This window comes from Pteronotus mesoamericanus, unplaced genomic scaffold, assembly GCF_021234165.1.
Source record: "Pteronotus mesoamericanus isolate MK-2021 breed Mesoamerican mustached bat unplaced genomic scaffold, CSHL_Meso_final scaffold_118, whole genome shotgun sequence".
NCBI classification, from domain to species: domain Eukaryota; kingdom Metazoa; phylum Chordata; class Mammalia; order Chiroptera; family Mormoopidae; genus Pteronotus; species Pteronotus mesoamericanus.
In genome coordinates this window covers 7,039,370-7,061,630 of record NW_026555301.1, presented here as the reverse complement: position 1 = coordinate 7,061,630, position 22,261 = coordinate 7,039,370, and the positions used below count along the sequence as shown (strand labels likewise).

General features: G+C 41.0%; 1 protein-coding gene across 2 annotated transcripts in view; it reads left to right on the top strand.

Annotated features, from left to right (window-relative positions):
* LDLRAD4 (low density lipoprotein receptor class A domain containing 4) overlaps nt 1-22,261 on the top strand; it is a 658,664-nt gene that overhangs the window by 619,764 nt on the left and 16,639 nt on the right. For both annotated transcript variants that reach the window (XM_054587317.1, XM_054587316.1), the window contains one exon: nt 19,500-19,654. In XM_054587317.1, coding sequence (XP_054443292.1) covers nt 19,500-19,654 — 155 coding nt within the window. The remainder of the gene's footprint in view (nt 1-19,499; nt 19,655-22,261) is intronic.

Sequence of the window (22,261 nt, the reverse complement as noted above, 5' to 3'; positions counted from 1 at the left end):
TATAGAACCAGCCACTTCAGCTTTTCAGAGCCAACGAAAGGGAAAGTCATAAAAGACAATAACCTTAATTTGCCAGAGGATAGATTTAGTTTCACATAAAGGAAAATTGTCCAGTGGTACAATTGTTAAGTTTTCAACAGTTTCTTTCTTGAGATGGGAAGATTTCATTCTCAGATTATGAAGTTAAATTGTCTCTGTGCACTTCTAGCCTTTTCAAGAGCCTTGGTCTCAAAGAAGTACAATTAATTTCTTGAATTTTTTAAATGGGGCTTTTACAGGGTAGGGCAAAAGTAGGCTCACAGATCTGAGTACACCAAACACAGACTTTATTTTTGTATTATTATTTATTAATTATTGTATTATTTTCAATAAAAACAAATGTATGCCTACTATGCCTCACCCTGTAGAAAAAGACCCTTCTAAAAGTAGGATTTGCCTCAGAGGTCAACCTTGCACCACCACATTTAGAGTTAGCCTGGTTAGTGGTTAGTAGATTCTAGAGTGAGACTTTCTGGTTCAAGTTCTAGCACTGCACTAACTAGCTGAGTGACATTGGACAAGTCACATAACCTCTCTGTGCCTCAGTTTCTTCATTGGTAAGATTGGAATAATAAATACTCATTTCATATGATACTTGTAAGGCTTAATTAAATGAGTAACATGCTTTGGAATACTGCCTGGCACATAATAAATACTATATAAGTGTTAGCTATTATTATTATCATTCGGGCTAAGTATCCCTTCTATATGCCTACAGGACCCACATTTATTCATTTGTTCATTCACCTTCTCTGTGCTGAGCACTTTGCAGGGTACTGTACTGAGTCATACCCGTCTCACTATTTTGCTAGAGATGTCATGGACAAGGACAGTTCCTGGTTTTCTTTGTATCCCTTGTCTCCTCATAGTAGTGGCACGTAGTATGTGGTCAGCTCTAAAAACTGACATAAATGAGAATTCACCTCATGTTTTCAAAGGCAACCTGGTACCAGAGAGCAGTGATTCTTGTGTTTACATCATATATGTGCTAGACTAGTCTTAAAGTACGAAAGATGAAAACAGAGTATAGTTATATAGATTTGGTATGATTTTGGATTATCTTGAATTTTTGCCTTGTGATTTTTTTTTTAGTGTTTGCCTTAGCATATACTCTAATATACTAACTAATGCCAGGGAGTATGCTTTGATTTTATGAAAAAATTAATGCTTTTGTGAATGCAAGGAACCTAAAGGTCTCAGAACTATCTGAACGTATCCTGGAGCTTGTTAGCAAGACAAAGAGAAGTTTCAGAGATGGTAGTGTCCACCCTTCCTCCACAATGAGATCATTCAGGAAATGCATGTGATTGCAAAGGGACCACTGCCTTAGAATCTTCAAGAATAATGGTCACACCATTGTTTAGTAATTTAGCAACAACACATACCTAATACGGGTGCCACATGTGTGCCATATTCTGTATTTATACAAAAAATGCACAATGTTTGCCTGGAGTATAGTGCTAATGTAAGTGGGGTTTATATCTCTCAAGGGACATTTAAAATTTTTAATGGGTAATAACTGGGAACTAGAATAGTAGTGTCTAGGATCTGAGTTATAACATCTGAGCCTCATTTTTTATGGTCTTCCCAGAAATAGGATGGCTTGTGAAGATTATTCAGTCTTCTAGCTTTTGGATAAAATAAAGAAATATAATATATTTGAAAAGCAAAATAAAATATTTCCTGACTACATTGAATGTTTTAAATATTAAAATTTTTAATGTGATTTATGTAGAATATGTGTGTATTTCACCTGAAATAGAAAGGGCCTAAAGTAGATTATTTCTACCACTTCTTTCAAGGGCTTCCCCTTGATCAGGATATGTCAGTTTGGTGAAGGCACAACTGTTGATAGGTATAACATTTTGGGTTGCCAACAGCTGACCACTGGCATAACATGCAGCAGAAGTGGAAAACTGTTTCTAGAGCTCTTCAGTGCCAGGACTCAGCTTTCCTATCATCGGACTCTCTCAACGAGCAGCAAAGCCAGGGAGAATATGAAAAAGATGGGCCAAACTCATAGTGGTGGATCAATGACATCTTCCTAATTCTGTATTTAGGAAGAGTATGCTTATGGAATTTCAATTTTTCCAATAGTAAAATTAGAATTCTATCCTAACATATAGTGTTCAGAATTCCTGAGTGACTTCTGAGTTTATGTAAAGAATGCCAAATATCCTAGAAATTGTATTCTGACACCTCAGTTAACCTAAGTTGTCTGGCTTTTCCATTCTGGTGAGCCCTGAGAGCTTCTCCTAAAGGATGTGGATGGATCAGTAACAGCCCATCAGCACAGGTGGGAAGATAGCAAGAAGCACCTGTCCTGTACAGTACTGGGCTCTGCCCTTAGCCCAGAGGACAACCTTATGATTTTACATATATGTACACACAAACACTTTACATGCTGATTACCATTTGTTAAAATCATTGTTGAATAACAATCACTTTGACTCAAAACTGAAAACCTGGATTCTGGTCTCATTTCCTCTGTATGATGTGCAAAAGCCACAGGTTCTCTGAGTCCCAGGTTTGCTCATTTAATCCAAATGACCAGTTTGGATTAGATGAAAATTTCAGAAGAGGCTTTGATGTGCAGATGAATCACCTGGGGATTTTGTTCAAATGCATGCTCTGGTTTAGTAGGTCTGGGGCTGGGCCTAAAATCCTGCATTTCTAATCAGCTCCTAGGGGATGCTGCTGCTTCTTGTCCTTGGACCACATCTGAATAGTGACAGTTATATTTGTTATTTTATTTTATCCTCCTAGCCACCCTATAACATAGGCACTCTTAGCCTCATTTTAAAGATGAGGAAACAGGTTTAGCTCAAGCTGACATAGCAGGACTAGAACCCAAACTTGGGTCTAACTGGCCCCTAAATTTAGCCACTATACAAACTTGATATTACCTTTCATTTTCTTCTGAGTTTGGAAAAGTAGCTGCAATTTTAAAAGGTGTATAACCAGTTTATTAGGTGTAGCTTAGCCGTTATGAAAATCTGTAGTGCCATAAACACAGAATGATATGTAATTTTTTTTTCCATTAGAGGAAAAAGATACTGTAGTGGCATCAATAATGCATAAGGTAAACTTCATAGTCTGTTAATATAGGCATTATTGTTGCATATTAGGAACTTATTTCAAGGCTATTTAATTTATTTAATCCACCTTATTTTACTAGCTCTATCATGTCTCATGTTTTACATTTGGTGACATTTCTACAAAATGATAGGGTATCAAGCACTGTCATTGGGGCACAGGCAGAACATTCATATTTCTATATAAAAACCTCTCTGTGTTAAAATCTTTAAGCACCAAGAATACATGAGTAAATTATTCTATGCTATAGGCTAATGTCTACAAATATCAAACAAACTATTACTGTGTTTTGAGTAGGCAGGAACACAAGTTTGTGTTGTTTTAAAATCCTCATTCATAACTTTAAGCATAGCAACTGTACTGAAAATATACCATTTTATTTTCTAAAGCCAAATTCCAGGGCTTTAGTTTTTATGTGGAAAATGTTATGTCAGCACAGAATTTTACAACATAGTCATAAAACTCAAAGAATGAGAATTTGTAGTGGGCAGAACTATCGATTCTCAACAGAAGTCACATTAGCAGGCATAGGAGACATATAATGTTCCTAGAGCCTCTGGCAACAAGTGAAGATGCAGAATCTTTAACACAAATTTGCAAGTTAGTGCCCAAAAGGAATCGGGCTAAAATTATCCAAATAAGTCCATATAAATTGACTGACATCCATTGGTTAGTCTCAGAAGACTATAATTTGTTGGCTGTCAGATAATTCTAAGTTCACTGCCTACAGAGCAGAATGATAGTGGCTGGTAGGAACTTCTGAGTCAGACTGCCCAAGGTTCTGACTCCCAGAATGCCTCTTAGCAACCATTTGACCTTGGACAAAATACCCTCTCTGAGACTCAGCTCCCTCCTCTATAAAGTGGAAATAAGAATATGTCTCACAGGGTTGTATGAAGATAAAAGAAACACTGTAGAGCTCAAAATTGTCTAAAACATAACAGAAGACCTTTATAAATGTTTATACATGATAATTTTAACCTATGTAACCACTTTAATGGTTCTAACTCTCCAAATGATCTATATCTGAAAATGTCTGTTGTGAGTGAGATACCCATTGAAGGTGGGAGAATTAGGGAGTGGGGATGGCAGGGAACAACAGGGCATGACAGAAGCCTATTGTGATTAACTCAGAGGATTAGACTGGGCTAGATGCTAACCAAGGTTATAGGTGAAAGAAAAAGATTCTGGTATAGCAGAGCACTCCTTTACCACACATAGACTTTTTTCTGAAGCTAATGAGCTTTGAGTACCCCCTGATCTAAAATTCCTGCCCTGTGCTATTTCTTTGGGCCATTTGGGCCATAGGTACTTCCAGCTACCTCAGCCTGTCATATTCAAATCTTGCCTGGAAGCCAGTCCTTAGAGTTTGTTTAGTTCCTTAAATAACTAACTACCTACAGATGGAACCTAAGATGAGTTCAACTTTACAGTAAATGCTTGTCTGTCAGGTTACATTGAAGGTTTAATATCTTTCCTCCTACAGACTGTAACAGCATAGTAAATATTTATCGCATGAACCAATGAGCTGAGATCTTTATATAGGAAACCTTGAAGATGTTGGTAGAGTGAGCTTGTGAAGGCAGAGGCTCTTCAGGTTCTTCCTGCTATCAACAGACCCTTGTGAAAATGTCTGTCTTAGGATACCCTTCCTTGTACTATTTCTCAGGCCTCTGGCTACACGTGGGGGAAACCTCATGCAGTTTTGGGACATTTTATTAACTCTACAAAACTTACATTAGTAAAATCAACAATCAGAGTACTCATTTTAAAGATGCATATTTAAAGACAGAGAGAAAAGAGTTCTTGAATGCAATGTTTTTTATATACTGTCCTATTTGTATGTTTTTGTTTAGCAGACTTGTTCCTTCCCATACCTTTCTACTATGTGTGCTGCTTTTTCTGTGAGTAAAGGGAAAAGCAATATTGAAGCGTATCATTTAAAAAGCCCCAGTAATCCACATATCATCAGGGCCAGCTAGAATTAGATGTTTATCATGTGCTTTCTTCCTGAAACATCCTCTTCAGGCTGATGCTTAAAAGGGAATGGGAACAAAATTAAAACCACCACTTGGTGACTTACCCCGACAACCATTCAGTAAATGCAGAAGAATGGTGTAGTGCCTGAGTTAACCAAGCATGGCATACACACATCAAACACAGTCCAGGATGACTCTGATGGATGCTTACCTCAGCCTGAAGTACAGCACACAATCCCTGGTTTCTGTCTGTTTACTTGTGGTGATGGGACCGCTCTGAAATCAGGTCCCTCAAGAGTAAAATTCACAAGATTGTATGCCTGGTGTAAGTGTGGGCAATGTTTTGAAAATAAACTGTCATCCATAAGGTCAAAGGCTTTAAAAGTGATTTTTAAAACAGATTGAATACTGAAAATGATTAAGCAGAGTGAACAAGGAGTTATAATTAAGATTGATTCCCTATAACCCAGATGCCCAATTGATAAGGAAGTCAGCTAAACAAAACAAAACAAAAAAAAAGATGTGTTAAAACAGAGTGGAATACCCTGGAGCCATTAAAAATAAAAATAAAAAGATGTTGACTTTTTGCTACATGAAGTATTCATTTTAAATAATAGTCTCCAAAGAGGACTGTTTAGCATTGTGCTAAAATGCTTATGTTTACTAGCAAATGACAGAACAGATTTTCAAGTCTCATATGTTGACTAAATCTCAAATTTTCCCAAAATAGACCTGCATGACAGTCCTATGTAATCTTGTGAATATTACTCTTGAAGGACCTGATTTTAGAGTGATCTTATCACTGAGTAAACTCACTAGAAACTCTTTTATCTCCCGGTGACAAGGACTCCAGGATTACAGGGACAAAGGAGAACACAAGAGACCCAGCTTGAAGTAGGAGAGTCTGTTAATGCTTTCTGAAGCTGGCTCTTCTCTGCAGAGGATTCCCTGAGCTGGGTGACCACATTCCAGCCCAGTCCCTGGAGCCTTGCCCTCTTCATTTTCCCAGCACTGTGACTTTGAAAAGAAACCCAGGGAAAGTATAGCATAAAAGAGGGGAGTTACATTTTAAATGTGGAAATTGCTCAAGAAAAATCAGACTGTCTTGACTGGCACATGCAAATGTATACAACTATTAATTTTCCTACTGAAATTCCCATTTTTTTATCCACACAAAATCTCTGAAAAATGTTCTTGATGATTTTTTTGTTCCTTTCCTGCCCCCTACCCCAGTCCCCAGTAATTAGACCATGACATAGTGATGTCCTCTGGCCAGTCTGAGGACCCAGAGGTGACTTTTTTTGGTGCTAGGTGATATACTGGGGCAGACAGCAGAGACTGGCTGCTGACGTAACTGTTCTTGTTTAAATGCTGGTAATAACCAGCAGTTTAATTTTGCTTTGACAACTCCTCCTACAGCCAAAACTATCGTTATGGCCCACATCATTGCTATTTACCCTAAATAAGGAGAAACAAAGGCTATTCTGGGCACAGAGCAGCACTTGTGGCCGGGGTTATTTGCAATATTACCATGGCATGCTGCCCTTTTCACCGAGGCAGCACCATGACTTTTTCTGTATTGTGCTGTGACAGACGCTCAGACTTCTCATAGTTTTTTACACAGCCACAGGGCATCAAAATGCACCAGAGATGTTTTATGCACATATGAAACTAACTGTTTAGACCTCAGGGGAAGGAGACTGTGCTTGCACAAAATGAACCAGGAAAAAGCACCCTCCTGAGACATGTCTCTACTTTAGTATTTGAATTGCCTTTTCTCATTACCTGAGATTGTTTTCTGTAATTTCTGAACCTTGTAAACTAAAACTGCATAGTAAGATTGAGAGCTCTGACTTTATAAGATTCTCTGGGGTGTATTTGTACTACCGTGCATTGAAAAATAGTGATGATAAGAGGGGGAGAGAGAGGAGTGAGAGAGGAGGAAGACCAAAAAAAAAAAAAAAAAAAAAAAGTCAAGGGAAGAGCTGGCAGGAAAGGGAGAGAGGGAGGGAGAGAAACTATGACTGTTTCCTGCTGTGGTTATGACTTTGCCAGTTGCCAGTGCAGAGCTTAGCTGCAGGAGCAATGCGAGCTGCTCCCATCAATCAGAGACTTTGGGAAGAGAAGGACCCAGAGGATAGCACACAGCTTGGCTTCTGGAGTGAGGGCCACTGTATGTGCTCTGAGCCTGGGTGTGCTGTTGAAGCTGGAGCCACAGCAAAGACACATGAGTAGCTAAGCGTCCCTGCCTGTTTACACATGCTGCCTTGGTAAGCGCTCTCTCTCTCTCTCTCTCTCTCTGTCTCTCTTTCTCCCTGCCCCCCATTTCTTTAACTCTGAAAGTTTCCATCAGAAATCATGGGGAGAAATATTGTGTTAAGATTTGCAGATTTCTCCTTTCACTCTTGTCTGGTTTGATATTTGCTTGTTGAAAAGATTATTGAACAAAATAGAACAAAAAGATGACCTGTCTAGATGCATTGCACTTATCTGTGTGTGTAACATGTCCCATGTGAAGCCAACACAAGAGATACAGACTAATCATTGCTCTATGGGGTTCAGAGGCTCTCAGGATTTCAGACCCTGGACTTGTTATCTGTTCTGTGATACCACCAGCTTCCTGCCACAGAGTTCCTGGTTTCTGTGGCTTGCAGTTGATAATTGGTAGCCACAGTCTGCGGTAGGAGCCATAGCATTTGAGTCTAGCACCTGGGCCAAGCCCCCACTGATACAGTAGAAAGACACACACACACACACACACATACACACACACACACACACTCACTCACACTCATTCACCCACCCACCCACCCACGCTGACTATAACTGCAGCTCTGAGCTGCCTGGAGAGGAGATTGCCTGAGGCTGAAGGGATGCTTTGAACTGGGAGTGGGAGGTGCAGCATCATAGACTCCCCCTTGCAAAGGACTCAATTATGCCCAGTGACCACCTGAACAACAGCACACTGAAGGAGGCCCTGTTTAAAGACCTGTTCTTGAAAAAAGGTACATTTTCAAAGGCCAGCTGTGGGTGATACCTGCTCTCTGGGATTGTTGTGGCTGTTCTTGGAGTTTTGTCTGAGGATAGAGTTGAGAAAAGTAAGAAGTTTGTGTCTGCCTAAGAGGGGTCTGTCAGCTCTGAGAACACTTGAGGGCTAGGCTCTCTTTAGGAAGATGTACTTTATGCTTTTTCATTTTTCTCATTTGTAATCACTTTGTATTGGAGATGAGATGTGTAAGTACAAAGTACATAGGTTTGTTGCTTTGGAGTTTTGGGTTCTCAAATGCTTTGTAAGTAAGGCTAAAACCTCCCTTGGATATTCTGTTACTCATTCACGGGTACTTTTTTCCCACCCTGAGTCACTGAAAACAGCAATTTAAAGAAGAGATGTATTTCTCAGGATATGGAGGATTCACTGGGAAGCTTCTCAGGTCACTAGTGCAGTAACAGTCAGGGAAGAGAACTGTGACTCTGAGAGGGAGACAGACAGAGCCAAAGAAAATGAGAGACAGACATATTGCTAGCTGAGGGGCACTCAAACCACTGCTCTTAACTGGAAATAAGACAGATTCTTATATAGCTATATATTTTTTTCTGATACACTATTCTAATTTAATAATGTGGGTGTGGGTAAGGGTGGGTTGAAAATGAATCATATAGTTTTATGTGTGTATTTTTTTCCATTTATAGCATGTCAGAGGGATAGACTTTTAAAAGGTTTGTAATTGCTCTTATTGCTCTTCTGTGTTTTCAGAAAACCCTGTCAATTATCTTTGGAACATATTTAGCTAAATTTCTTTGTGGAGAGATCTCTAGAGATGAAACTCTAGATTCTAAAATGCATGGTGAGAAGTTGTTCAAGTTGAAAAGCACTGAATGAGTGCTTAGACCTTAATAAATTAAAAAGATGTTATTCTAGCTGGATGGACTCACAGCATCTGCATTGTAGGGATTACATAGCCAATCTGATTGTCTCTGACTGCCACCTGCCTGCCAGTGCCACCAACGGCACCCAGCCTTTACCCTGAGAAGGCTCTGTGCCATTTGACTGTGCCCTGCTTTCATCTCCCCTCCTATGGATCATAGGTATCATTTCCCACTTTTATCATGCAAAACATTTTATATAAATATATGAATATAATTAGGATTCTATAAACAGGTAACCTGTAGCAACCATGAGGCTCTTTCCAGTGACAGTTCCCACTGCCTAGAGTGAGTAGGAATAGCTGAATAATTGTTACAGAATATGAAAACCTTTAGCAGAACTTTACCACTGAAGTCATTAATAAATGTATAGTTCTGTGCTAGACACTGTTCAAAGCAGATTAGGTAATTGGGACCTCTTCCTCCCAGGGATTTCTTTATCAGTTATCTATAATGAACAGTGACTTTATGCCAGTCATGTGCTACCTGCTGATGATACTACAGAAGTATAAGTTACTGTACCAGGGCTCATTCCATGGGAGAAGAAAACCAGAAAATGGATTCTAACAAGGCAGTGATAAGAGCTGTGACAGGGTTCCGAGGCATGCAACGGAGCCCTACAAGGGTCGTGAGCCCATTATCAAAGGTTTAGGGAAAAGCTTCTAAAGGAAGATAAAGTTTGGCAGTGACATCAAATCTGGATTTTCCAAATATGGGTGGCTCTTTTCCCCTCCTGTTGTTTTACTTGTTGTAAGATAGATCAGAGTAGCCAACTTACCCCAAGGAAAATAAAATACAAAATTACAGGGTGGGACAAAAAGCAGATTTGCAGTTGTTCATACAGAAAAAAATACAATAATTAATAATAATACAAGATTAAACTCCATGTTTTCCATACTCAGAACTATAAACCTACTTTTACCCCGCTCTGTATATAATATAATCATTATGATTATAGCTCTTACTGTTTTGCCTTCTGAACTTCAAGCTGTGAAGTTATTCCTTTAACACAGGCTGAATTTCTCCCTCTTGACCATGGTGTTTAATGAGTGTTGAATTTTCATTTAACCATTAAAGTCTCCAAGAGTGTTTTTATACTAACGGTTCACAAACTTGAGACAATTATAGTCTATGTAAATCCAAACTCCTGCCCTGACCATCTTCCTACCCTACCCCCATTACCTGGCCTCTGTAGGATTTTGGAAAGAATATACCACCCTTTAGGAACATACAGCACTTTAAAAATGTCACAGAGACATAAATAAAAAGACATCCCAAGGCTGTTGTCTTCCAACCACACCCATCCCTGCCCAGGAAGAGAGAGAGGAAGGAAACACAGACAGATATTCACTGTGCCTGAGCCATGGTGGAGACCTAGGAGAGCTCTCTGGGGGAGAGGGGCTGCCGGGAGGGTAAGCTAGCCCTGGCAGCTTACCATGGTCTTGGTGTTCCCAGTAGATTCTAGCACATAAAGGAGTGAGATAGAAGTACTGCTACCATTGGTTAGGGTGAGAGAGGAACCATTTAAAGTAGTGTGCAGGGATATGTGGAAAGCATTAAGCCCTTTCAGTGATGTCATAGTATTCTTCATTGAAGCTTTTCTGAATGCTACCAAGGTATTTACTTGGCCTGGTAGAAGGAGGCAGGGCTACTGAGAGGCCCAGAACCTCCCCCATTACAGAGTCAGAAAGAGCATAAATTACATATCTGGAGATTAAAAATAATTAAACATTTGGAAAGTAAGACTTTCTGTGAAGGATCTTATATTAATGGAGGAAAGACCAAATGGAAGATGGTGTTAACCATACCACAAATAAAAATGAATATCATATTAAGAACCTAAGGTGGTAGAACCACACTTCTCCAGAGCTCTTTAAAAATAGTACAGATGCTCATACCTCTAGTGTGAGTCAGTTCAGCTCTTCTTTGAACAGGGAATAGACCAACAGACCTCACATAATCTCTCATGTTTCTGTAATTCTCCACTGAGCATCTTGGAATTTCTTGGACATGTTCTATAAAAAATACAGATATGCCATCATCATTGTCATCACTGTCACTCTTTTAAAGTAATAAAATAAGGCATTGCGATGTCTTCCTATAAATTTTAGATGATATTTATTATAAAATTTCTGGTGTTGGGATTGCACTGACTCATCCATTACAACATCATGAACTATACAGCCCCATGAGAAGAGGGAGAATTGGTTCTAAATGATAGCTTTGCTGGATAATCTTGGTTGAAAGCCCTTGCTTTTCATCACTTTGAATACTTCTTATCAGTCCCTTCTTGCCTGCGAAGTTCCTTTTGAGAAATCAGCTGATAGTCTTATGAGAAGTCCTTTGTAGGTAATTATCTGCTTTTTTCTTGCTGCTTTTAAGATTCTCTTTATCTTTAACCTTTGACCTTTTGATTATGATGTGTCTTGGTGTGTTCCTCTTTAGGTCCACCTTGTTTGGGATGCTGTGCTTCCTGGACTTGTATGTCTAGTTCCTTCACCAAATTAGGGAAGTTTTCTTTCACTATTTTTTCAAATAAGTTTTCAGTTTCTTGCTCTCCCTTTTCTCCTTCTTGCATCCCTATGGTTCTAATGCTGGCTCTTTTGGAGATGTCCCAGAAAATTGAAAGGCAGATAAAGTGCATCCCAGACAAGGTAAAGCTAGAGTTCATGGTCACCAAGCCCTTATTATATGAAATGTCAAAAAGACTTATCTAAGAAAAAGAGGAAGACGAAAACTATGAACACTAAAATGACAACTCACAACTATAAACAACTGAATATAAAAAACAAAAACAACCTAAGCAAACAACTAGAACAGGAACAGAATCACAGAAATGGAGTTCACATGGAGGGTAGTTAGCGGGGAGGGGGAGAGGGGACAAGGGGGGAAAAGGTACAGGGAATAAGAAGCATAATCGGTAGGTATAAAATAGACAGAGGGATGTTACGAATGGTATAGGAAGTGGATAAGCCAAAGAACTTACAAGCATGATCCATGGACATGAACTAAGGTGGAGTTTGCTGGAGGGAAGTGGGGTACTGGGTAGAGAGGTGCAAAGAGGAAAAAACTGGAACGACTGTTATAGCATAATCAATAAAATAGACTTTAAAAAGAAGAGGGAGAGTAGGAAAATTTGACTTTGACTTAATATTCTCTCCTTGCAATGGCCTGCTTTTTGGCATTTTTCTGTTGATAAATCAGTAGTTATTGAAATTAAGGAAAACTGACCCATGTGTTGTGTTGAAAATACTACTGCGCACATGAAATTTTGGAAACCCTAAAATATTCCTGTTATTTTCTCAGAACTACACAATTCCATATGGTTTTTAAAAAATGTGTTTTAATAGTTTTTTCAGAATTCATTCTCCTCTTAGCCTCCCCTTTCTGTCCCATCCCCTAAAAACAAAGCTTGAATAGGGTCTTGAAGGGAAAAGTTACTGGCATTTTTCCTCCCTGTGTACCCTCAGTTCTATGCACCATTGCACATAACCTGTCCTCTACGACATGAAGACAGACAGTATCTTGTAGGACTAGACGTGGGCAGACCAGGAGGAGGAGGGACAGCAAGGCCCCAGCGAAGTGCCAGGTGTCAGCTGGTATCTGCCTCACTTTTGTGCAACAGACTGTTGCTCCACAGGGTTGGATGCATTTGATTCTCAGGAGCAGTAGCATACATGCATCTGGCTGCTAAATATGCCTCTGTCAGAAGAGTTTCCTGTGTGGTGGGTAACAGGCCTTACTGCACCTCTGCTGTACTGTGTATAGCCCTTGAAACCTGGACCTCACAAGCTTGGAGCACATGGAAGAGAAATGAATGAGGAATAAGATGGGAAGTTATGTATGTGTGTGTGCCTTTCAGGGAAACATGTGGCTAGGAATTGCCACCTTCATTGAAGGGTTTCAGCAGGATGTGAAGAGTGCTTGGCCTGCTTGTGCCCTTACTGTGCAGTACAGGGAATTGCTGGGTTAGTTCCTCAGAAGCCCTGAAAATGTCTGTGATTGAGATCAGGAATACAGAAATCTTGAAACTGGGTACTTTGAAAAGCAGGTATGCTGAATTTCATCTGATACTCACATTCAGATGAGGAAATGCAGGGTTGTTGGTTTTGTTTTTAAATATAAAATTTCTTTTACTTGTTCTGTGAAAGTTATTTTCTTGAGAAGATATAAAATCAGGCTGGAGACAACAGAGTCATGTCAGGTGCTGGCAAAGCATTTTGGGGACCCCAATCACTTCTGAGCAGGCTCCATACGTGGGTGGGGGACTTTGAGGGAGGGTTCAGGAACGGCAAGAGAAAAGAATCACCTACCACAGTTATTACAAAATGTATGGAGAGAGAGGAGTTGGGGAGGGGCAAATAGCTGGGTTTGTGGGTCTACAACCCCCTCCCCATCTACCCTTCCCATCTGCCATCCAGGCTGTGGATATCCTATGGTGACATGATCTTTAGTTAATTTGCTGTTTATGATACATTTTTAGTAGTATTTTCCTGTTTGAAGTGAAAGAGGGTGTCGGAGAACAGGTATGGGGGTTGCTTACATACCTCCTCATGAATTTGAATAGGGTAGTGAAGGGAGAGGTTATTGGTAGCACAGTACTCTGGTGTCCAGGAGTCATCACGCTTGTTTCCTAGAACTGTCTTTCTCTTTACTTGGATTTTCACTCTGAGAATCCTCTAGAGCCCTCTTCAGGGAGTATCTGTAACCCCAGAATAAAAGCTTCGTATTTTCCAGTTGTTAGCATTCAAGAGAAAAGATCTGTTTTCATTGACTGGTATTGCCCAGAGTTTAATACAAAGGTCTGCTGCACATTTGGCGGCATGGATCCACTGGGGCTCCATACCCAGGGATTTCACAGTGTCTCATGGGTCCCCGATGTAAAGGGTTTGGGGGAGGGCCACAGGTGACCTTGACATGCAGCAAGGGGCCAAATTGCTGCTGCTGCACTTTCTGTAGCTCCTGTGCTTGATTTGGTCTTGGTTTTAGGACACTGGCCTTTGGGACCTAGGCCAGTCCCTACAGAAAGAGCTGCTTCTCAGGCTGACCCAAGAGCTATAGTAGCTTGGACTCTGATTAGGTTTCTGTCAGCCAGGGTGGCCAGCTGGGCTTTACTGCTTGTCTCAGTGAGTAACGCCCTGCGGACCCAGTTCCTGCCAACCTGAGCCTTCACCCTGCCCCAGGCAAGTTCCGCACTTAAAATGTCCATGAACTCCTAGAGTCATTATGTGTTCTGTGTGTCATAAATACATCTGCTGTGGCTGTATTCATGCACGGAAACTCAGGACAATGACCCTGGAGCTACTTCAATGAAATCTCAAATCTTGTCATCTGGAATGTCCCCCAAGAAATACAGGCTGCTAGTGTTTGTACTAGCATGCCTGCTGTCCTTTGGTCTAGACCACCAGTTCTCCAAATATGGCTGAAGATTCCAGGGGGATCCCCAAGGCCCTCCAGGTGGTCACTGAGGCCAGATCTTTTTCATATACCTCAACCAAATCAGCATGTCACAACAGATTGAAAGTGAAGTACAGAGGAGAATCTAGCTGCCTTCTGTTAATACAGATGTTAGAGATGTGCGGAAGTGTAAAGAAATGCCACTCTTATCACTAAATTATTTTGTTTTGAAAAATACAGTTGTTTTGATCAAGTGTTACATATATTAACATGTAATAAGTTTATTTTTAATGAATAAATATTAAAAATTTTTAGTTTTAATTTCAAGTTAAGGAAACATTGATAGAAGTCATTGCACAAACAGAGCTCTTTGGGAGTAATCAGTAATTTCTAAGAGTATAGAAGGGTCCTGAGACCAAAGTACTTGAGAGTTGCTGGTCTAAGCAGGTCAAGAGTGTGGAACGGAGAAAGGAAATGTAGCAGATTTAGACACATTGAAGGGTGGGTTTCGCCTTCCAGGTGCTAGCACCTCATCAGGGCAGGACAGGGCCCAGGGGTTGGTAAAGAGCTACCTAAGAACAAGTAGTCCCTTTGAAGAAAAGTGGTGGCAACTATATCCACTGCTTCCCACAACTGAGATCTTTCTCACCCTTACTTCCAATGAACTTTTTACTATGTTAGATCAGAAGATGTATGCCTTTCAGACATTAAATGTTCTATCTGCTGGCTCAGATAAAAAAAAAAAAATCAAATCCAGAGTGAATAAAAATCTAAACATATAAATATAATCTACAAAAATTATAAAAGAAAAATAGAATAGTAGAAAAGGCAGTCTAAGCAAGCTTAAAAGCTATAAAAGAAAAAAGAGACTGTATTTGATGACATAAAGTTTTATATTTTCTATAAAGAAACTCATAGCAAAGTTTAAAGAAGTGAAGACTAGGAGAAAGTATTTGCACCACATGTAACAGACAAAGGTTTATAGCCATAATATGTAAAGATTGCTTACAAATAAATAAAAATGAAGTAAATTAGAAAACTACAAATAAACTGATTTTGAAAAAGAAATATATAAATTACCAATAATCATAGGAAAAGATCTAAAATTACTAGTAATTGGGGAAATACAAATTAAAACAAGATACCTATTTTTGCACATCAGATTAATACAAATGAAAAGTGTGAGTATTGAGTGTTAATGAAGGTGTGGAGGAGTATGCCCTCTCCTTGGCAAGAGCCTTTTTATAATGCAGGGTCCCACCAGCTATCAGTATTTAAAAAGATATATCCTTGACCCCGAAATTTCAATTTTAGGAATCTTTGCTATAGAGATACTTATAAATGTGGGTCAACACATACATTGACACTCATACACATGCATATACATGCACACACAATCTTCTGATCATAACAGAAAAAAATACTTAAACATCCGTCATTTGGAAAATCTGAGTTCTAGTATATTCATATTCTGGAATAGATAGTCACTATAAAAAGAAAGGTTGGTTTATAGATATTCTTGTTTAAAGATGTGTGTGAAGTATTAAGTGAAAAAAACTAGAACAATATATTTGTACAATTCCACTCATAAGTAAGAAGAAATCCATTATTCAATAATAGGAAATGTACAAATAAACACAGTGGGTGAACTATGCTCCCCACCTCTCAGGACAGCATGGGGTTGAATGGAGGGTTCGGGAGCACTGCAGGCCCATAAAGGGCAACTTTTACATTATACACTATTTCCTTCTATATTGTTTAAATTTTAAAGGTCATTTTATAATAAAAATCCTTTTCAAATGGAACACAGATATATCCCAATATGTCCATAGAATTATGAATACATAATTGTATTACACTTTTATAAATAGTTATCTGCACAGCTTTCCATATTCTGGAAAAGATAAACTAGGGTAAACTAGGAAAACATTCTCCAAGTGAAGAATTAACCCATGAAGACTTTGTGTGGCATCCCTCACTGTAATTATCACTTTCCTCTCTTTCCATAGCTATAAAGCAGTGAAGTTTTCTTGAGAGGAAAAAAGGAAAACATTTGTCTATTTCAGGGTATGATTGAACCTGAAAGGGTGAACTCTGCTCTTCACTCACAAAATAAAAATAAAAGTTGGTAAAACAAGGCATTATCTGAGGTTCAGTCTCATGCTACATTGGCTACTTTTGACCTAAGTAAAATTAACTCTCTGCTTAGGTCAGTGATTGCTCATCACTGGGGTGATAGGCCTTGGGTTGATAGCTCACCCCTCGGCACAGATCCACACAGCTCTGCTGAGTTGCACTATTTGTGCACTTTGGCCAAGTCCTGTCAGCAGTAGCTGTCCTCGCAGGGAGCTCACTGTGTAGTGGAACCATGCATTCCAGAAGGGTGGTCTTGGTCTTGACATGTGTGTTCCAGAGTCATTCATTGATTCCCCTTTTAGTGATGAAGTCACTTAACCACCTGCTAGACACTGCCTCATGCCTGACACCAAAAATAGAAAATAAATAGAAATAGGTTTCTGATTATAGTTTCAGGTAAGATACAGACTAAAAAGGTACAGTCAACATCTTATGTCATAAGTGATGAAGAAAGGGATCCAACCAGATGACTTCACGCAGGCACCATGTGACATAGACACCAAAAGACACAGTGTGTCCTAGACATGAAAATGTTATGTGCAAAGGAAGAGTCATGAAGACAGTATTCCTGGATTAACAAGCATGTCACACATCCCACAGCCCACAAGGGTAAATGAGGCCACATTTATATCTGTAACCCAGATGCAAAGGTTTCTAGCCTATTCCCTCTGGGAGAAATTTCAGTCTTTTCCAGGAGACTCCCATCATGAGGATTTCTGATATTTCCTGGGCGGGGTTTGGATGTACATAAATTTGGTGACTTCCTGGGGGCTTTATCCCCACAGGATGTAGATGCTCAATCCCTTGGGGATGAACTGAGCACCAAGGCCTTCTAGAGGCCTTGCCAATCAGCCATTAGACCTCAGGAATCTGCAGATCAGTGATACTATGAAGGGGAAGTAGAGAGCCCAGGACCAGAGCCTAGCTGACTGCCAGTCTCTAAAACCACTCTGGCATTGCTGCCTGAACCTCCACAGTCAGCTCTGCTGACTGGGATCTGCCCTTTTACTGCCAGCTAGAGGTGCACCCAGCAAACCTACCTGGCCTCAACTGTTCACCACATGGGGCTCAGCAGTTCAGTTCCGTCATACTCAGGTATCCATTCTCCAAGGTACACCTCTAGAACAGCACCCCTACAGGTCCAGTGCCAAGTGCAATCCAACCCAGTCCAGAGGTACTATGTAAATCTTTGTCCCTCAGGTATGTAGCTGCTGAGGACAGAAATGAAGGACAGTACTACAGGAGAGGACATGGTGGAATTCAGGAAGACCCTTCATCTACTCCCACCATAGCCTTTGTCCCTTTGTTCCGAGTGTGGATGGAGTAGGCAGATATTGGGAGAGGGTGCAAAAAGTCCCCTTTTGCATCATCATCCTAAGTGTGAGCCCATTCACTGAGAGATAATGCTTCTCCACTGGCCAGTGACCTGAGTTCTGCTGCAGCAAGAGGGTGCTCATTGTGTGTACACATACATGTGTGTGCATAGGTGTACATGATTTATGTGTATCCATGCAATGTGTATTTGTATGCTTGTGTATATGTGTACATGAATGCATAATTCCCATGTGTGTCCATGCATGTGTTGTGCATATGTGCATGCATGCATTTGTGCGTCTCTGTGTGCATATGTAATGTATGTGTGAGTGTGCATGCATATATGTGTTGCAAGTTTGAGGCAGTAGCACAATCAAGAGAACTCTCCCCTCTTTCTCTTGCCCTTCATTATACCCCACAGCTGCCCATCTCACAACAAAAGTTGTACACTGTTCTCCTTACCATCTTCCTGAGTCTCTCACTCTTTGAATTGATGCCCCTACACAGTCATTCCCTGTTAGTGTGTGGGGAGACTCAGAGAAAAACAGGTAGCCAGCACTCAGCAGAGTCATGACCTGGAAGCCAGAAAGTAGAAGGTCTGGGTTCTAGAGCTGACCTTGAGCATTGAACCTCTGCTTTCTTCCTGCAAAACTGAAGGTCTTGAATTACCTACTTCTCTCATTGCCAAGTCATAGTGCTGTCTTTCCAGAAGTAGTTCCATGGCACCATACTAGTGTGAAGAATGCATTAATGGAATTTAGAAAATCTTTGTAATGGCGCTGTCAGAAACCCAGTGGTGATGTGACTGCTCACAAAGTATGGTGCCCTCGGAGTTGGAGACAGTAAAGATGTTATCTTTCTAAGTTACTTCCAAAGGCAGCAGCTTTGAGGAAAGGAGGTGGGGGCTTTTAAAACATATACTTTCTGTGGATCTTGTGTGTATGTGCCTTGGGAAACTTGACTCAACCATAAAGATAGGTTTAACTCTCCTAGAGCGATTACCCTGGGAGAAACAGCTCCAGTTTTGAGAGGCTTTCTTAACTTCCCTAAAGGTGACAGAGGAGGATGTCATCTGGCAACACAAAGATTAAGTGATGGAGGGCATTGAAATTTTTATACCCCAAGAGATGGCTCTTAAAGGCTTGCCTGCCAAGTAGGAAGGGGTATCCTGTGCAGCAGCCAGCCTGTGGCATGCACACTGGGCTGGTCTTTGAGTTTCATGTGTGGGATGTCGTAACTTACAGCACAGCACTTCAATAGGTCTTGTAGGGCCAATGGAATACATTTTCCTACTGCTCTTCTCATTATAAAATTGCAAAGACAAGGTTCGTCTCATCATCAGAGGTCTTCTGGAAAGTGGACCCCATGCCTGGGTCTCCCTTTATTTAAATGTTATTAGAATGTTAAAGTCTGGCAGTGGCCTTGTGTAGTCGGCCTGTGGAAAAATAGTTTCACTTTCATGAGGTTATTGTGAGGACCAGATTCATACAAGTGGCCTTCAATGCCTGGTGGTTGTCATGATCACAGTGCCTTGAGGAGATGAGATCTGGAGAACTGAGTGAGTGATGATGCAAAGGGGCACGTGGTTTAATACAGCTTCCTCTTCCATTGCAGCGGAGCTGGAGTTTGCCCAGATCATCATCATCATTGTGGTTGTTACAGTGATGGTTGTGGTCATTGTCTGCCTGCTGAATCACTACAAAGTGTCCACACGTTCTTTCATCAACCGCCCAAGTCAGAGCAGGAGGCAAGAGGACAGGCTGCAGCAGGTAAGTGTGGGCCTCAGCCTCTTCAGTGTTGCCAACGCCTCTGGCCCAGGCTCCAAGTGTGTCTGGGTGCCAATGAGGGCCACAAAGCAGAGGAGCATTCCATGTCAGTCCACCCCTGCAGTTCAGAAGTATTGAAAACTCTCTGTTGAAGGTTAATATACTTAAAGAAAAGCATGTGCATCGTAAATGTTCAGCTCAGTGAATTCATACAAACTGAACACACCTGTGTACCCAGAACCCAATCAACAAAAAGACATCACCATCCCCCAGGAATACGCTCAGGCCCCACTTCCAGGCATGCCCCACAGAAAATCACCAATGCCCAATAGCTACCAGCACAAATTAGTTTCACCTGCTTTTGAACTTTATAACAATGGAATCTTACAGTAGCTGCTCTTTGGTGTCTGCCTTCTTTCACTTATATTACACTTATGAGATCCATCCATGTTGTTATGGAGAAATCTGTTTTTAAATGCACTTGTGCTCACTACCTGCATTTGTAAGACTCTGAGGAGTTTCAGCAATGCAAAGCGTGTGGGTGAGCTGGAGTGGTGACAGTGGGACAGCAAGGGCTCAGGGCCTCCTCAGGAGTATCAGGGCAGGTTGGATTGTGTTGGGGGCTTACAGAACAGCCCTTGGTAATGCTCTTCAGGTTGTTTTCTTTTTAAGGTTTCTAGCTGCTTCTGAAACCCCTTCCTCCTCTAGAAAATAAAACACTGAAATGTCAATACAGCTAACCTGCTCTATGATCAATACCTGGTAGACCAAAGGCCACTGGGACTTTCTATTCTGAGCTAGTTTTACAATATGTGAATCTGGTTGCTTTTAGTGAAAGCCTTGGGAATGGTATATTTATGCACTTATAAATTGTTGGCTTTGGTGGTGGGCAAAGGAGGTAGAATCCCTCACAATACTCAATGCCTCAGAGTGTGTGTGTCAATACCAGGGCTGTCTGGTAACCAGTTTAGGGAGACTATGAATGTGAGGCTGCAGCCATCCTGGTCGGTATAGTGCAGCCAGCCCAGGGCCCCTGGGATGTCTTAGATCAGTCATGCTTCAGCCCCAGGGACCTGTTTCCTTCCTCTATCTCCCTGGATCCCCAGTTCAGTCCACAGTCCCCTGCAGCCTCATGGACATGGCTTTCATAAACACAGTGGTTTCCCTGTGGCCCTCTGTTATCCAAGCAGTCTAGTACCTGCAGTGTCCCTACTGAACACTGGTATCCTGAAGCCTATATATCACAACCCTTGCAGCACACACACTGTTATCTAAAGGAGGTCCTAATTCTTCTGAAGTTCTGAACACCAAATACATGCAATTCTCCTGGGTTTAAAGAGAGAAGAGACAGTAAGAGTTTCAGAACTACAGAAGAATCGGCCATCATTGCTTTGCCTAGGCCTTAGTGCAAGGGCTATATATAAATGCTGACCCCTGGCTTTGGGAAGAAACAGGTAAAACTATCCCACTCATTGTCATCATCAGTAGGCAGCTCTCCAGTTTCTGGGGAATACCTACCATGAATTTGTCCAAGTTTCCCATGTTACACTTTCTGCCCCAAGCTCCAAAGTGCTTCCAGTCACTACACCAGGGCAACTCAGGCTGCTTTTCCATTACTGAGCCTGGCTCCACCCACCCCTGTCCTCCCCTCAGATTTGCTTCAGTGATCATCTTTCTTCCATCTGACTTGCCTTCCCTCTCACTGTTTCCACCCATTGTTGGCTTAGGGCCTACTCACTGGTCTCTGTCCCCAGACTGAGAGTTCCCTTCCCAGTCATGTGATGGGATGAGCACATATACAATCATACTGTATGAGGACCAGCAGAGAGGCGTGGCAGGAAGACAAGTTTACAAAGAAAGAAAAAGACACAAGTATGTTTTTACTCAGGATGTATGTTCTATTACATATGGAAGTGGGTCCCATGGAGCCCCTATTCAGGAGCAGCAGTTTGCCTGTGTTCATCTTGCTCATTCTGGAAGATTTCCTTTGTATAGTCAAAGATACTTTCCTCAGTGAGGGCAGTGCCCTCACCCCCGACTTTATCATGCCCTACCTTCCTTGTGCAGCACCATCTCCCCAGGTTTCCTCCTTTGCTGGCTCCAAAAATGTCTGTTGGAAGAACACCCTTTGCGTGCCAGGTCCCTTCTTGCCAATGAAGGGATAGATGGAGTTTGCATTGGCTAAGGCTGGTCAGCCTTCATCATCACAGTGCCTGTGAGATGCCATTCCAGAGAATCCAGGTTATGGGATAGTACTGTTCTCAGTTTAGTGGAAGCAGCCATTTCTGAATGAAAATGGAAATTAATTACAGAAAAAGTGAATGCTTTAAATAATGGCAAACAACAGTGAGTGGGTTGTGCTATAAATCCAATGTGTTCTTTCTCAGGCTTATTTTTTAGAGCCTGGTGTATGTGATTTCAGAACTTTGAGGATGCTTAGATTTCTTTTCATTACCTTGGACTGCCAAGTGATAGGAAAACAATAAAAGCACATAAATATTCCAGAGACAGCCTTTACACAAGTCACTGGAACCTTTCTTGCTAGAGCTGATGGCGGCCTAAGCAGCCTTTTCTAACATCCTGCAACCCAATCCAGCAGGGCCAGCTAAA